Source organism: Zonotrichia leucophrys, chromosome 4, assembly GCF_028769735.1.
Source record: "Zonotrichia leucophrys gambelii isolate GWCS_2022_RI chromosome 4, RI_Zleu_2.0, whole genome shotgun sequence".
Lineage (NCBI taxonomy): Eukaryota > Metazoa > Chordata > Aves > Passeriformes > Passerellidae > Zonotrichia > Zonotrichia leucophrys.
The window spans coordinates 48,462,579-48,477,767 of record NC_088173.1 but is presented as its reverse complement, the minus strand read 5'-3'; the positions used below and the strand labels follow the sequence as shown (position 1 = coordinate 48,477,767).

The window sequence follows — 15,189 nt, the reverse complement described above, 5'->3', positions numbered from 1 at the left end:
TTATGAAAGCATGACTTTAGACACCATAATTTTTATCTGCAAGTCATATGCTACATGCTACATTGGATTTTGCACAAAAGCTTCAATGAAAAGAGAAGTGTTGTCTGCTTGTTTTCTGTATTGCAGAAGTTCCTAGAATTCCTCCCTAGGAAGGAATTTCATTCTCATTCTCTAAAGGGAATATGCCTTTGCTGAGACTGGTCTAAGGCCATGGGAGGCAAATTTCATTGAGCTGGCTTTCTGATTTTCTGATATTCCTGATAATGACATCTGTGTCTGTATGTATCCTAGTTCTCCATTTCCTGTGATTTTTCCAAAATAGAAAACTGGGTTAGAAAAATGAGTAATGTCTTTTTCTTGATATGAAATCTCCAATACTCCTGAGAACAGTTCAGTTGTAACAGACCCTGTTAAACAGCTCCATGGGCTGGGTAAATTACCAATATGCAAAATGACTGAGGAAAAGCATCCAGGCTTTATAATTTTTGGTTAAACACTAAAGCCTGTGACAGCTCTGTGCAGGTTTGCCAAGCTCTCAGGAATCAGGGAAGCAGGAAGAGGCTGCCTTTCCTTGCATCACTTTGCATCACTCACTCACCTCTGACATGGTGGCACCATTTGCACTTTCCAAAAAAAACAAACAAGCATGCCAAAAAACCAACCAAACAAATAACCCACAAACAAACAAAACCACAAAACAAAAACCAAAAGTGAAGCAAAATAAAACCAAAACAAAAAAAACCACAAACCTCTTTGAAGTCTGACACATGCAGACACAAAAACAGATAAAGAGATAAGGGAGGGTAAGCAACTTGGCTCCTCAAAGGAAGACATTGCTCTGTGCATCCCATTTAAGCAATTCTGTCTCAAGAACCTTCTGTGTCCTTGGAATTCTTCCTGCACTGTTATTTCCGGGAAGAACAATCAGCGACATTTGCAGGGGACAGAAGCTTCTGAAAAGCCTGAATTTTTGGCAGCAGGATCAAAGAAGAGTCTTGCAAATCCTACTCCCATCACTGACTTCCAAACTACTCCTAAAATCCCCCCTTTGTGTATATATATTCTGTCTGTACTTTTCTTCTCTCTTTATAAAAACACATGCACAGTTTTGAACTCATTTAAAACTGACCCTTATGAAATTATCAGCTTTTTATTATTATTATTTTGAACAGAACTTGTACAATGCATATGGGGAAAAAATACTCTACTTTTCAGCCCAGAGATGGCTTGGATATATAACCCTGCCAGGTGCCAGTCACAAGTTACACAATTCTATTTGCAGAAATGAACGTCCTTAACATAGTTTTGCTTCCATTTTCAGAGAAATCCATGTGCAGCTTCACATTACATTGGTTTTGATGGTGTGTGCAGCGTGTGCTTGCTGACCAAAGCAAACACTGCATTTGTCATTTAGGTAGCAGAAGTTTTTTTGCAGTCTGCAAATGGTCTCCACAGCTTTCCCCATCATGTTAGCAAGCTTTTATTAGTTAATCTGAGTTATTTATTAGTTAACTGAGAAGACTGCTGTTACAGAAGAGCATTGTGGAGTTACTACATGGATGAGCACAGAACTTGCAATGCCCTCTAGTGTTTCTTGCCTGGAAATCAAAATTTAGAGTGAAATTTTGTTAGCAAGCTAGGTTAGTTGCACTTCTAAGTGCCTTGGTGGATATTGAAAACAAACCCATTGTAAATACAACCATACCATCCTCCATTAGATGGAAAACAAACAAATCGCTGAGATTGCAGAGACCACAAGAAATTAAAGTTGCACTGTAGTTTGATGAGAATTGCATTATCTCAGAGACAGGGAGAGCACCCTACCCTAAACCACCACTCCATGACTGCCCTGGATTTTATGTGTGTACACACTGAGAAACAGCCCTGATGCTGGAAGACAACAGCCAAGCCAAGACATGACACAATGTATTTACAAAGTTCTCTCCCAAAATGGCAGAAATCATAAAAGCTACACAAACATCAGGATTTTGTCATCTAGCTAGCAACTATCTAAGAAATAACAATTATTTTTGGAGCAGTGGCTGCTTTGATTTGACATGCAGCCCAGCAGCAGCAATGGATCATTACAGCCCTGTGCCCAAGCTAAACAGCTTTGATCGTGCTTTTATGTTCAAGCAACTCTCTCACAAAGTATCACCCTTGCTCTGCAAGGTCCTGGTGGCTGAGGTCTCCCCACCCTCCTGCTGTGTGCACTCAGCAAGACATGTCCCAAGTATCTCTTAGATTCCTAGTCAGCAATTTCTTAGTTCTGCTTCATTAATCTGAAGAAAAGTCCAATTTTAGTTAGTTTTCATACTTCAAACACATCAAAATAGAACAGAAAAATAGCTTCCAAAACAATGTTGTGGCAAACTCCCAAGCTATCCCCTACTCATTTCTGAGGGTTTAACTAGTTATTGGTTGGTTTATTTAATGAATGTGATGATGTTTATTTCAGGAATGTGTTGACTTAATAATTTTTTTACTTCACAAGAAATGATACAAAATTCATTTTTAGATAATGAATATAAGCAAAACAGTGTCACACAAAGTTGTGTTTGTGTGACAAAGTGACATAACATTACATCAATCACTGAGAAGGAATGAATAGGGAACTTCTTTCAGAAATAAACATATAATGCCTAGAAATTGAATTCTTAGGGATTCATCCTCAGGCACCTTCCTGCCCATTGATTTCAACAGGTTTTAGGCAGCTGAAGTCCTTTCAGGATATAGGGATTAACCTCAATTATGCTTTTATTTCTGAGCATCACAAGGAAGCCCAGAAATAATTAGAAACAAAGAAAAAGAGCAGTGAAGTTCACTTTTATCTGGAGTCTCTGATCATCCTCAAATCTAAACCAGCTGCAGAAAAGCCTAAAAATCATATTTTAATCAATGACTCTTTACACATATCCACAGTGTTTAAACTAGAACTTTTTCTAGAAGTCCCTAAAAACCGGTAAATAATGGATAAAGATTTAGAGGGAAGAAAGGTCTACAAGAAAATGGAGCCAAAGATTAATAATAGAAAGAGTGATAAAGTTATTTCTTTATCTGACCTCAAATTGATGTTGTGAAAGCCATTGGTTTATCCATAGAACAATAATCTCAAACTGAGAGGCTGGAACTGTTCATGAAAACTCTGATCAGCACCAGGTGGTGCTATTTTGCTTTTTAAAAATTTTGTAGCTTGGTAAAATATTTACACTTTTAAATAATAATCTCTGAGTGAGAAGAGTATCTATTATCTCATACTGTAAATTATTTGTGGCTGCTTTTGGTGTTATGCATTTATATATTTAAGAAGCAGAGGATTCCCAACACACCTGATAGGAAAATTAAAACTATCTTTAGTCTTTAAAATAATTCTACTTCTCTCACAATTAAGCTAGTTTTATAAACTGTTTAATCCATAGAAATTCTACATATGTTTCTCTCGTATTTTCACACAAAAAAAGAAAGTTCATGTTAATACAAATCCTGTTTTGTGAGGAAGCACATATAAAGTAGGTGTATTTGCTTATAAATTTTTAAATTACAGACATGCTGTTTCAAAGCAATGCACTAAAGTCTGTGTCTCCAGAAACTCAGACAAGACCAGAAGCTGGGGATAAGAGGGAGAGAGAGAGATTTAAAATCAATCCTAAAAAACAAATCTGGAGTCAAAATTCAAAGATTATTTTTTTATGTAGCATGTTTGCCACATATTCCTATACTTTGCCCAGATGTTCCTATAAAAAATACATTGCCCCTTTTTATGGTTCTGATCTATTTCTCACAAGAGCACATGGCCACAAACTGTATTTATAGACAAGTTTACAAGAACTTTATCAGCTTCAGTTTAACAAAGTCTAATCATATTTTATCAGTCTTTGCAATATATCAATCATGTAATAATTTTTAGGGTGACTTTTTCAACGAGGTTTAGGTTTCTTGTTGGTACAAGAACTGTCTTAGAGGAAGTAATAAGAATCCAGCAAAGTTTTAAAGGCCATGAAGTAGCCACATGTTGCCAGCCTATCCCCACTGAAGATTCTTGGCAGAAGTGAAAGATTGATATGAAATGAGTGACATCATCCAATGCTGCTCTTCAGCTTGTCACTTACTCCTTGGATTAATGGTTTCCCCACAGACTATAAATTTGTATTTCCAGAGGTTCCTGTACTGCTGACTTCACCAGTTTGCCAAAAGCATTGCCTTTGTGGCTGCTTTTGAAGAGAGCCCAGAAGCGCAGGAGATTTGTTTGACAAATAAATTGGGTTTTCTCTCTTGCTGCTGCAAGGCTGGGCTGAAGGCAGAGCCTGGAATGCACAGAATGTTTGGTGCCCCTGCAGTCTGACAAGAAGAGATCATTAAACTCAGTGCAGCAGAGCTGTTCCTTGTGCTCTCTGCAGTGCAGTGCTGATGTAGCACAAGGCAGGTAACAGGACAGCTTGGGCAACCCAGCTGCCTCCACACAGACACAAAACAAGGAGCTGTTCTTTAAGTGATGCAGTAACACCAAAATCTCTCTGTGTATGGGGCTTTTTTTTCAGATGCCACTAGCTTCAATAAGAATATAAGCAAATCCAGAGGTAGATGTCCATACCTGATTGTGTCAGAGGTGAAAATTAGAGTGTTGCCTCTGCCTTTTAGAATCTTTCCAGTTGTTTGTGCACAAGAGGCACAGCCAGGAAACATCCTCTTGGAAAAATACCCCACCAATCCCACTCCTCAGTCTTTTAAACATGGCAACAGACAGGCAGCAGCAGCCTGAGGATGCATCTGGTGAGGGAGAACCTCCCCTGTTGGCCAAGAACAGCAATGCCCACACCACAGAACTGCCAACACTATCCACTGTTAGTCAGCAAAAGATCAATCATACTGATTTTCCTAATCCCTGTAGATTTAAGGAATATTTCTAGACAGAATGGCAGAACAGGAAAGTAACCTTGTACCCTAACAAACATTTGCCATGGCCCTTACTTTGGGAATGGAATACAGTAAAGTACAGTGTCCCTTACTCACAAGTATGACCAAACAGAAAAAAAAAAAATAAAAAGAAAAACAGGGACTTTCTTCCTTCAATTCAAAGAATGAAGTCATGAAGTCTTTCCCAGAACATTTCAACTCTCCCCATCATGTGCTAACATCTCATGACTCATGACATAAATGACACATCATACATATGAAGTAATAAGCTGATTTCCACCTTGTGCAGCCCATAAATGCTGATTAATCTTTGATCCCTGGGCACACTAAAACTCACCAGCCAAGTCAAGGAGATTAAAACTGTTTGAATACTGCAAAAGTAGCTTTACCACCTCTTTTAGTCTTTTCCAAAAAGGGATTATGACTCAAAAACTTCTGACCTTGTCAGCATAGGAAATAATTGCAGAGTCTGTTAAAGCCTAACATCAGCTGGAGAAAAAACACAGTATAATGTCAGAAAGAGGAGTATGCCATGAACACAGCATCAGAGTATTTAGCTACTTCTTTTTTCCTTTTCTATCAGCAACACCAGAATTGTTCTGTAACAAAGCAGGAGGGTTTTTTCACACGGCAGTTCAGCTGGCAGCAAAAGTACAACAAATAGAAGGGGAGCCCAGGTATGCTATTGTTACTTTGTAGGCAAGGTGTCTCTTAAATTCTCTACTATTGTCATTCCTGTGTGTTTAAAGTGGTTGAATTTCCTCCTTCCCCAATCCCTATTGGTTTGGCTTTGTCTGCATTGCAGGATTTTATAATCTTTCTCCAACTGCACTTATTTTATGGACTCAGAAAAATGTGCTGTAGTGCCATGTTCTCATTTGTGTACAAGTACAAGAGCTGGCAAACTTCAAATGGAATTGTGACCTTCCTTTTAAGTTGCCTAAAATCTTGCAGAAAATACAATGCAATTGCACTTTGTATTTTAGTGCAACTGCAATCTATAAAACTCAATAAAGTAATTCTTGTAAATGTCAAAGGCTGGGATACCTGCAGGATTGATGCCAGCTCAGACTGTTGTCTTTTAACTTTAAAAACTTATGTACAACTAAGGTAATGCAAAAATATTCAGAAAAAGATATAGGGCTCTGAAAGTAACCACTATATCACTTTTTGCTGTCGGCTTCTCTTTCGTTTTTCAGTTGTGTCACCCAAAAATATTGAGTCTAGGTATATTAAATGTGGTAGAAGTTGTAACTCACACCCAGAAAAATATTCTATTTGATTTTAAAATTAGTCATGTGGCTGTTTATCAACAGTGTGGTGCTATGTGATCTTCCATTTCATAATCTACAAAAACCTAAGTTACCTTCTCTCATTTTGGCACATTTTGGGGGTCACTATTCTTATATTTACTCATTCTAGTTTTGTTGAGTTGTAAATAATTCTAATAAAGACCTTCACAACCAATTTTAAACCCATGTAAAAGTAAAATACTAGTAGCAGATGATACTACCATTAAATTCAGCATTAGCTCAGTAGCTTAAGAAACACAAAAAAAAAAAATCTCCCAGTGAGAAGGAGCCCAGGGAAAAAGAAAAGCTGACAAGGAGCTTGAAAAGGCCTTCTGGACACACAGGGTGATTTTGATGGTAACATTTGGGGGTTTTGTTGTTTTCTACCACCAAATTCCTCACCCAGATGTGCAGTTGGTGTTGTCCTAAGTGAATAGGGAAAACACAGCCCTGTTGTGTACAAATGAAATATTTCTGCTCCCTCAGAGCATGGAAAAGGTAAAAAGGCTGAAATATGGATGGTGCCTAAGTGTTTTTCTAAGGCAATGGTGACACAACCACCAGGAATTTTCCATCAGCTTTCTGAAATCAAATGTGGGTAATGCAAAAAGTTCTTTGCTCAGTGCCACTGTGGAAGCATTATGCTGATCTTGATACTGTACATACCAAACCCCTCCAGTCACTGCTACTTAGACACAAAACCCTGGTGTACATTCAGCTTCCCTAGCACCCTGGTGCCAGTGATTTTAATTTATTGTAGTCCTGCTGCTGTTGCTCACCTCAATGGAGGATGGTGGTTTGCATCTTTGACAGCAGTGGGATTCAGAGGGGATTGTCCTTCTCTTAAAATTTCATGCTGGTATCAAAGAGAAAAACAAAACAAAATTTTAAGAAAAGGAAAAAATTTTAAGACACCAAAATATTCGAGTCACGCTACTTGGTGAGAATCCCACCCACAGACTCACGGTAATTCTGCGTTCACTCTCTCCAAACTGAGTTGTTGCCACCACCTACTCAAGCCAAAGTCTCCAAAAAAGCTGAAGCTTTTGCTCCATGTGGTGGCCACCATCCCACAGAGTGTGGTGCTAAAAATATTCTGTGGTTTCCAGTTTGCTCTCCATTGCCTATCATGCCAGTGGTCCTCCTCTTAATGGTCTTTCTGGGAAACTACTGCCTTGCTGTGCTTCTGTTACAACCTCAGGCACAATCTCTGAGGGAGACTAAAATTCATGGGTTTTGTAACAGATTGCAAGACTTTATTAGCTATTGATCTTATGTCAGCTGTCGGAGAAACCCTGGAGGAGATGACCACATCCTGAAAAATTAGAGAAAACTGAACCCATAAAAGGGAGCAGAGAAAATCAATTATAGCAATTCACAGGAAAGAATAAAAACGGTGAAGATATGGGTTTTATACATTCATGTCCCTGTTCATTCAATATACTGCATCAGAATTTTACAGATGGGGACCCAGTAAGGAGTCCTGTGATCATCTGAAACCACTTGTAACTAATATTTTGTGGAAGAGGGAATAAAGACCGGATTGGATTTTGTGCGATTGGTAATTATTCACATTGTTACTTAAGGAAAGAGGATCAACCGGAATTCAAAATTCAAAATTCAAATCCATTACTTTGACCAGCAGGAAAATACACGGGGAAGAACTATTTTCTCACATAGCAGGCGCTGGGCATGAAGCTCTGGGTGGGGGGGAGGTGTAAATCTACGGCTGCAGCTAGGAATTGCTTTACTTCATTCATCTCAAACTGTGCTTTTCACGCTTGGCGAGTTCCTGACACAAACCACACACGCCGTGTCCCAGCGCGGCGGAGCAGGCGCGCTCTCCCGGCCGCGCTTCCCCCGCGCCCCGCGCCGCGGCGCCGCTGGGCCCCGGAGCGGACAGACGGACGGACAGACGGACGGGCGGACAGACGGGCGGGCTGCGGGGCTCTCTCCACCTGCCCGCGGCCGCCCGCAGTGCCCATGTTCGGGGCGGGCAGGTACAGCATCCCGCGGCCCGTCACCAGGAACCTGGAGGACCTGGACTCGGTGCAGAGCGTCCTGTTGCACAGGTCAGTGTCCGCCGCGGGGAGCGGGGTGCCCGGCACCGCTGCTGCCCGAGATCTCTTCTGCCCGGGATCTCTTCTGCCCGAGATCTCTTCTGCCCGGGATGGCTTCCCCAGCTCGGCAGCCTCCAGGACCCCTGTCCCTCCGCAGGACAGCGGAGCCACCCGAGCCCCAGCGAGCTCCCCTTTTGCGGGGGCTGCCCCTCTGTGCACGGCAAGGGAAGGAAAGGGAAGGGGAGGCTGCAGGCAGGGAGCCGAGGCGCCCTGGGGTTTCCTTCCCTCCTTCCTGGAGAGAGGAGGATGTGCAGGTGAGGGGCTCTTACATGTGCAGAGAAACGTGCGGATTCTCTTTAACGGATTGATGCTGTTGCATGCATGCCATAAGCGTTTTGAACCCTTCGCTAAGGGCAGGGGATAATGTATTCTAAGTCGCACACAAATCCACGAGGGATGGGAAAGAAGTCCTTAAGTGGATGTACAGGAGGCGGCACACTCTACGAGAAGCAGCTGCTTTTCCTCCTGCTTTCACCATCCCTAACGTGCGATTTTCCACGGTATCCCCCTACAAAGGCATCTCGACAATAGGATCTTGCCCAGATCTGAAAGCCACCCTTAATGGCATTTTCCATGCTGAGAGCCGCAGAAACTTTAGGCAGAAAAACGCATCCCATTCAGCAGAATCCAAAAGAAGCTCATCTCCAGTTCTGCTAAAGTGTTTCCTGTTTCTCAGCCACGCTGGTTCATTTCCAGCTGCACAGAAAAAGCTCACGGGCACTTCCAGCGCCAGCTCCAAGCAGCTCTTGCTATGGAAACTAACAAGTGGTTGTTAAGTCGGCTCAAGGCGTGTGAAATCCATTCCTGTGAGCGCTGGGGATGCAAACACAGAGGGCACGCTGCAATCAGCCTGTCCGGCACGGCTCTCTGAGGCTGCTTTATGCACAATAAATGTGCTCTGTGCAAACAGAACCCCGCGGATTTCTCAGTGACTTAACTGAAAATGTTCTGTTTCAGGGCTGGATTAAAAACGTGCTGCCCCGTGGTATTGCTTACGTTCATGTGCTCTAAGTGGAGTAAGGCTACTCATGCTTGAAACATTTGCATGTTGACTGACTGCAAATAATGGCTTTCTTTCAAGCCTGACATGCCTGCTATGCATAGCAGGTGATCCTAAAAACAGGGCATTTAAAACATGTAAGGTGAAGTAAAAGCAGTAGGAAAAAATATGAAAATTACAGCTGCTTTTCATTCTGGAGAAAACTCTTAACTCTATGAGACTATTTTTTAAAAGAATGGAATGAGTTGTACTGCTCTTCCCAGATTTTTCATGGCTGTCTCCCTGTTGGTTTTGTGTTCTTCTGAAATACCTTTTGTGATGAGAGCTGATACAGAAAGCTTAAGAAGTCAGAATATTCTGTTTCATTTATTGAGCACTAGTGTGTTTGCTCACAAAATTTCTGTCCCTTTGGTCCCAGAGATAGCTTTCATTCTCCGTGGAGTCTGTTTATATGTAAATATCCCAATTAAAATGACAGCCCAGTGTCACTCTTCCATTCATGCCACTTTGCTGTGGATGGTCTCTGCACAGCCCTGTCAGAGGAGATTTTTTAATCACAGTCTTACAGAGTTTTATGGAAACATGGTAATCAAAAAAATCTTAATTAGTAAGGAATCCTAGTGAAATATGTATTTTGTCCTTTAAGAAACACTTGGGCAGGTGAGGGGAAAATTGTGTTGTTGTCATTAATCTTTAAAAAAGAGGAAATTATTTCTGACATATTTTTCTCATGCTGTTCCCTGGAGAAATAAAAAACCCCAGGAATCAACAGCTGAAATATAATGTCACTCATATTTTTTGGCTAGCTTTTCTTTCAGTAAACAGGTGTTAGCAAGAAACACAACTGAAAAACAAAGATGAAACTATTTCCCTCTTAGTTTTATCTGCTTTATCTATGTATCATTTGTATCTGTCCAGTTGTTGGTAGAGCCTTCCTGGAAATATTAAGTGATGTGAAATCAAGAAAGGAAAAAATGAAACATTAACAAATCACTTAGGGCCTGCTTACCTCATTATCACTAATGAAGAGCTGCAATTTGAAGGATGGACACCAGTGTGTCCTATACCCTGTCTTCTTTTAACTTCAGTTTCCTTCTGAATACAGGCATGGATCGAGGCAGGCTGTTATTTTTAAAGCACAACAGCTTCTGAAACAGGTTAAGCCAAAAAAAAAAAAAAAAAAGAAATAACAACAAGGAACTCTTGCTCAGGAAATAAATTTCCACACATGAAAGCTGTTCTTTGCAGGAACAGCAAATCAGAACAACCTTCAGGCTTTAATTATCCACTGCTAAGTGCTCATTACCCAGTTGTCCAGTGAGGGTGAGCACTGATACTGATGCCAGTGATACCCCCTGGCAGATTTTTACCATCTGCATGTTAAAAACAGCAACTTGGCATAGAAGGCTTATGGATTCCTTAGTGAGGAGCATCAGCCCCAGCTCCTTGGATTAAGTGTGAAGTGTCTGCCAGAAGACAAATTATTTCAAGTTTCATCCTAATATTTATGCCCAAGAAATGACAGGCTTTCCTCTCAAGAGGGATTGTGTGGGAAAATCTGTGTCTTCACTAAAACAAGATCCTGCTGTGTGAGATATATATCCTGCAATCTTTAATTGTTCCCACAGCAGCAGAAATTCCACATTTGTTTCAGCAAATTCTTTAGGTGGCTCCCAGCTACTCCTCTCGGAGGACCCAAAGCCTTCCATCATCCTTCCATTCCCAATATGCTTATTCCTATAAAATAGCAAGTGGTCTAAAACCACTGGCTCCTTGAGAGAGAGCCTGTATTTCTCACTCAGTGAGCAAACAACTGGAACCAATTAATCAGCTCTTGAACTCAGAGAAATTTAACTAACACAGCACCATCTGGCATTGACTATCACTTCTCTACAGAAACACTCCAGTGTGTTGCTCTGTGTATTAGAAGTGCTTGCAAATGGAAGCATAATTAGGGAGGGTGGGACAGTGTATCTCACCTTCTAAATGAAACCATAGTAAAAAAGATTTTTTTCTTTAGGAAGTGTTTCTGTCTCCCTCTCTGGATAGGTTTGTAGTCTTAATAACCATGCAACAGTAATTTATCTGTGAAATCAGGTCTTCTTCAGGGACTTCAGAATGGCCCTTCAGTACTTAATATAGGTATTTTTACTCCAGTTGAAGCCTTAATCACATGGATGTGAGTCCAAAACATTTCTGTCTGTTAATTCACTTGAAATCACGCTTGCTAATGTACGCTTCCCTAAAGCAATTTCAGGCACAGCAATTTCATCCCAGGATTCTGTCACTCCTCTGTAGTGTTCCAGGGCTATAAAACCTCACTGCTGAAGCTGTGCAAATATCCCACAGAGCAGAGATTAAATCCAGCCCATGAAACATGTTCCAACAATTACTCTCCATCCCTTTCCCAGCTGACCATGTGTGTCCTGATGGCTTTACTGACACAGCTACACTACAAGCTGTCTGCAGGGCTGCCATAGGTCTTGTTTTTCATGGATGTGAATAATTTAAGTCCTGAAAACCGAGTGGGGGGAGTTTTCTTGTGTGCGTGTCTCGGCTGTGCATGATTTTATACGTGTAGACTGCAGGGGCTGTTTTAAGGCATTTGTTTGGGCCTATCACATCCTTGCTTCTCCCGAACAGCCCTGCTAAGGAGAAAGTACCTTAATTCCTCACAGCTCGTTAAATTGATACAACAGCACATAAAATAAAGCACAGAGGCATCCTATTGCTTACCAGCTGCCCTCAGAACCTCTTTTTACCTCGTGTTTCCCCCTCCTGATCAGTGTTTGGTTACAACGCTCTGAGCCTCACCGCAGGGCCCCGGAGTTTCACAGCCGGTGTGTTTTACGGGACGGCTGCTGGGACCTTGCAATGGGGCAACTAAATAAAGTGTGGTGCGGTGCTGTTGAGGCAGGGAAAGGCGTGGAGAGCCGGGAGATGCCGGGGGATGCCGGGCACACGGCAATTCCCGCGGCCATGGAGGGTTCGCCCCCAGCGCGGAGGGACGGCCCCTCATGGCCGGGCGCTCGCGCGTCCCTCCGTTCCCATGGCGATCGGGGCCGCCGGCCAATGGGAGGGCGCGACGCGCATCACGTGACCCCCGCCCGGATCAAGGCTGTCATGGCGGCCGCCGGGAGCGGCGCTGCCGAAGGGATGGAGGCGGCCCGGGGAGAAAGCGCTGAGCCCGCGGGAACCGACAGCGACACCGACAGCGACGGCGGCTCCGGCGGCTCCTCGCTGGCCGCCAGCTCCGAGTAAGGGCGCGGACGCGAGGGGCGAGCCGCGGGGGCTCGGCTGGGGTCCGCCGAGAGGCTGCAGGAGCGCGCCGGCGCTGCTGGGCTGGGCTGGGCTGAGCTGGGTTTAGCTAAGCTGGGTTTAGCTAAAATGAGGTGGCTGTAGGAGCAGAGAGCAATGCGAGGTTTCAGTGCCTCCCTGCCGAGCCCTGGCGATATCGCTGTATGGGCTCAGGGCGGTCCCTGCGCTGGCTCCTGCATCACCCTTGGGAAACGGAGCGCAAGGAGAGACTTGGCACAGGATGTAGCAGGAAAGGTACAGTTGTTCATCTCAGTGTCCCAAGTCAAAAGGGAGTTGTGTATAATACGTATTTTAAAGTACCTCCGGGTTTTTAGTTAATTTGTATATTTTTTAGTCGGGATGAAGTTAACCTTAGAACATCAGCTTGGTCCCCTGTGTTGACAGCTGTGCTTTACACTTCGAATGTGTATTTCACATATCTCCTAAGTCAGGAGGCAGTTCTGTAATAGTACAGATTTTAAGCTTATAAATGCAACTTCCAGAGTTTTAGTTATTTGTATGTTTTTTAGCTCGGATGAAGTTAAACTTACAACATTGACTTGGCTCCCTGTGTTACGACAGCTGTGCTTTATACTTCGAATGTGTATCTCACACATCTTCTAAGTCAGAAGATAGTTCTGTAACAATACACATTTTAAAGGTAAAAGAAACACCAGCAACCTCTGGTGTTTAGTTTATTTGTATATCTTTTAATTCGGATGAAGTGAAACTTACAACAATAACTTGGTGGATTGCAGCTTACAGCACCGACTTGGTTCCCTGTGTTAGGACAGCTGTGCTTGACATTTCCAATGTGTATTTCAGGGTCTAATCAATAGCATTTCTTTCAGCATGTTAGTTTCATCAGGCTCTGCAGGGGAAGGGGAAAAAAAAAAAGGTTTAAATGGAGAAGTTAGAGTTGTGTTCAAGCCTGGTTTTATTTGTAGTTGCCCTATACCTCTGGGTCAGAGACAAAGCTGTTGTATCTACCCCTACCTTACTTGATTCCTATATTTATAAGCCAGAAGTCAACTGTAACATTTCAGCCTGAAGCCATGGGTTTCTAATATTTTTTATGTTTGGGTTTAATGTTTTGTATGTTTGGGTTTTTTCTTTTCTCAATTCTTTAATCTGAAATGCCATTTTACTGTCATTCTTTATGTATGTTTAGGGGATAAAGCTGTACCACAGATTTCAGCATATAACACATATCTACTACTTGTAATAACATGTGTAATACTTTTAATAATTTATCTATATAGCAATTTATCCAGCAGAAGTTGAATCCTTTCTAATCTACCTTTCTTCCATGAATGGCCAATATCAATCAGCACAGTTTTTCAGAGATTTATCCCAAAGAGGGAATACCTGTGTGGGATCAGTGAAACTATTCTTAGAGAAATGCAAGCCTTCAAGTCTTTTAGCTCCTTTGACTGAAGCTTCCAGTCCTAGAGGCAAATTGAGGTTATTGTGTAAGCATTTGTTTTGACACAAGAGAAAACAGGTCAAAATTAGTTTTTTTTTTTCTTTTATTTCTTCTTGCCTTGCTTGGTTTAAATTTGTTGTGATGCTACAGCATTAGGAGGGAAAACCTCTCATGCTAGGTGCTGAATTGTTTCATATTTGCTTTTCCAGATGTCTGTGTGGATCTCTGTTGGGAAAGTGAGAGCTTTTGGGTTTATTTTTTACAGTACAGTTCCTTCTTGACTTCTCTCTGGAGTGGTTCTGTTTGGGTGAACACAGAGTAAACACCAGACATGCCCACAGCATTTTTTTGGCCCATATTGTTCTAATCAAAATAGAGAACAAAGCTGGAGGACTTGAGTGTATGAACTCATGTCCAGGCTGAAATTTTGACATCTACCCCAAAGAAGAAACAGCTTTTCCAAAGATCAGTCTTCTTTAAAGAGGGAATAAAATGCTATCATACATAACAGGAGTTTTTGCTAATCCAGATGTAATTTCTTGGTAAATTTCTAGTGTTTCCTTTTTTGTTTCCTTTTTTGTTTGGTTTTTTTTTTTTTTTTGGAGGGGGTGGAGTTGGTTGGTTTGAGGATTTTTGGTTTTTGTTTGTTTTGGTTGGGTTTTGTTGGAGGCTTTTTGTTTCTTTGTTTTTGCTTAGTTTTGCTTACACATGCCAGAATGTGCGAGTACTCCTTAAAAAACAAACCAAGGAAAAACTTTTATCGTGTTATTTCTTGCCTACCACATTCTGAGAGAAGCTGGATCAGAAAGAGTGTGCCCTTGACAGCCTTTAGGTTCTGTCAGCATTCTGATACTTTCTTGAATAAGAACTCAGGATTTTGGAAATCACAAACTTGGATTTATCCCTCAGGTATTGGCAGATTATCACAAGTGGTGGCTCTTCTTTTAAACTATCTATTTGGGCAAAAAAGCTAAAAATGCAGAGGACATAGGTAATGTTTCTTCTTGTCTGCAAGACCCATAGACCTTTCTCAATAACTGGAGCTCCAGAAAGAGTAATGCCAATGTTTGCTGTATTGTTAGTCCAGCCAGATCCTCTTGTTGAGCCCTTAAAGGTGCTCTGGTGCAATGTCTGTATAAT

The 15,189-nt window shown here is 41.8% G+C and overlaps 1 protein-coding gene and 1 long non-coding RNA gene across 6 annotated transcripts in view; one reads left to right on the top strand and one right to left on the bottom strand.

Annotated features, from left to right (window-relative positions):
* Window positions 1-7,727: 7,727 nt before the first annotated feature.
* LOC135446966 (uncharacterized) lies at window positions 7,728-12,177 on the bottom strand. The gene is made up of 3 exons (XR_010439949.1): window positions 12,063-12,177; window positions 10,336-10,474; window positions 7,728-9,859 (listed from the first exon to the last, which is right to left on the bottom strand). It is a non-coding gene; the product is annotated as an uncharacterized LOC135446966 (long non-coding RNA).
* Window positions 12,178-12,449: 272 nt separating this feature from the next.
* The window catches only part of INTU (inturned planar cell polarity protein), a 35,550-nt gene continuing 32,810 nt past the window's right edge, over window positions 12,450-15,189 (top strand). For 4 of the 5 annotated variants that reach the window (XM_064711581.1, XM_064711583.1, XM_064711584.1 and 1 more), the window contains exon 1: window positions 12,460-12,583. In XM_064711581.1, coding sequence (XP_064567651.1) covers window positions 12,483-12,583 — 101 coding nt within the window. In that variant the 5' untranslated portion in view covers window positions 12,460-12,482. Of the gene's footprint in view, window positions 12,584-15,189 lie in introns of all 5 variants that reach the window. The other variant, XM_064711582.1, reaches the window with a different exon arrangement.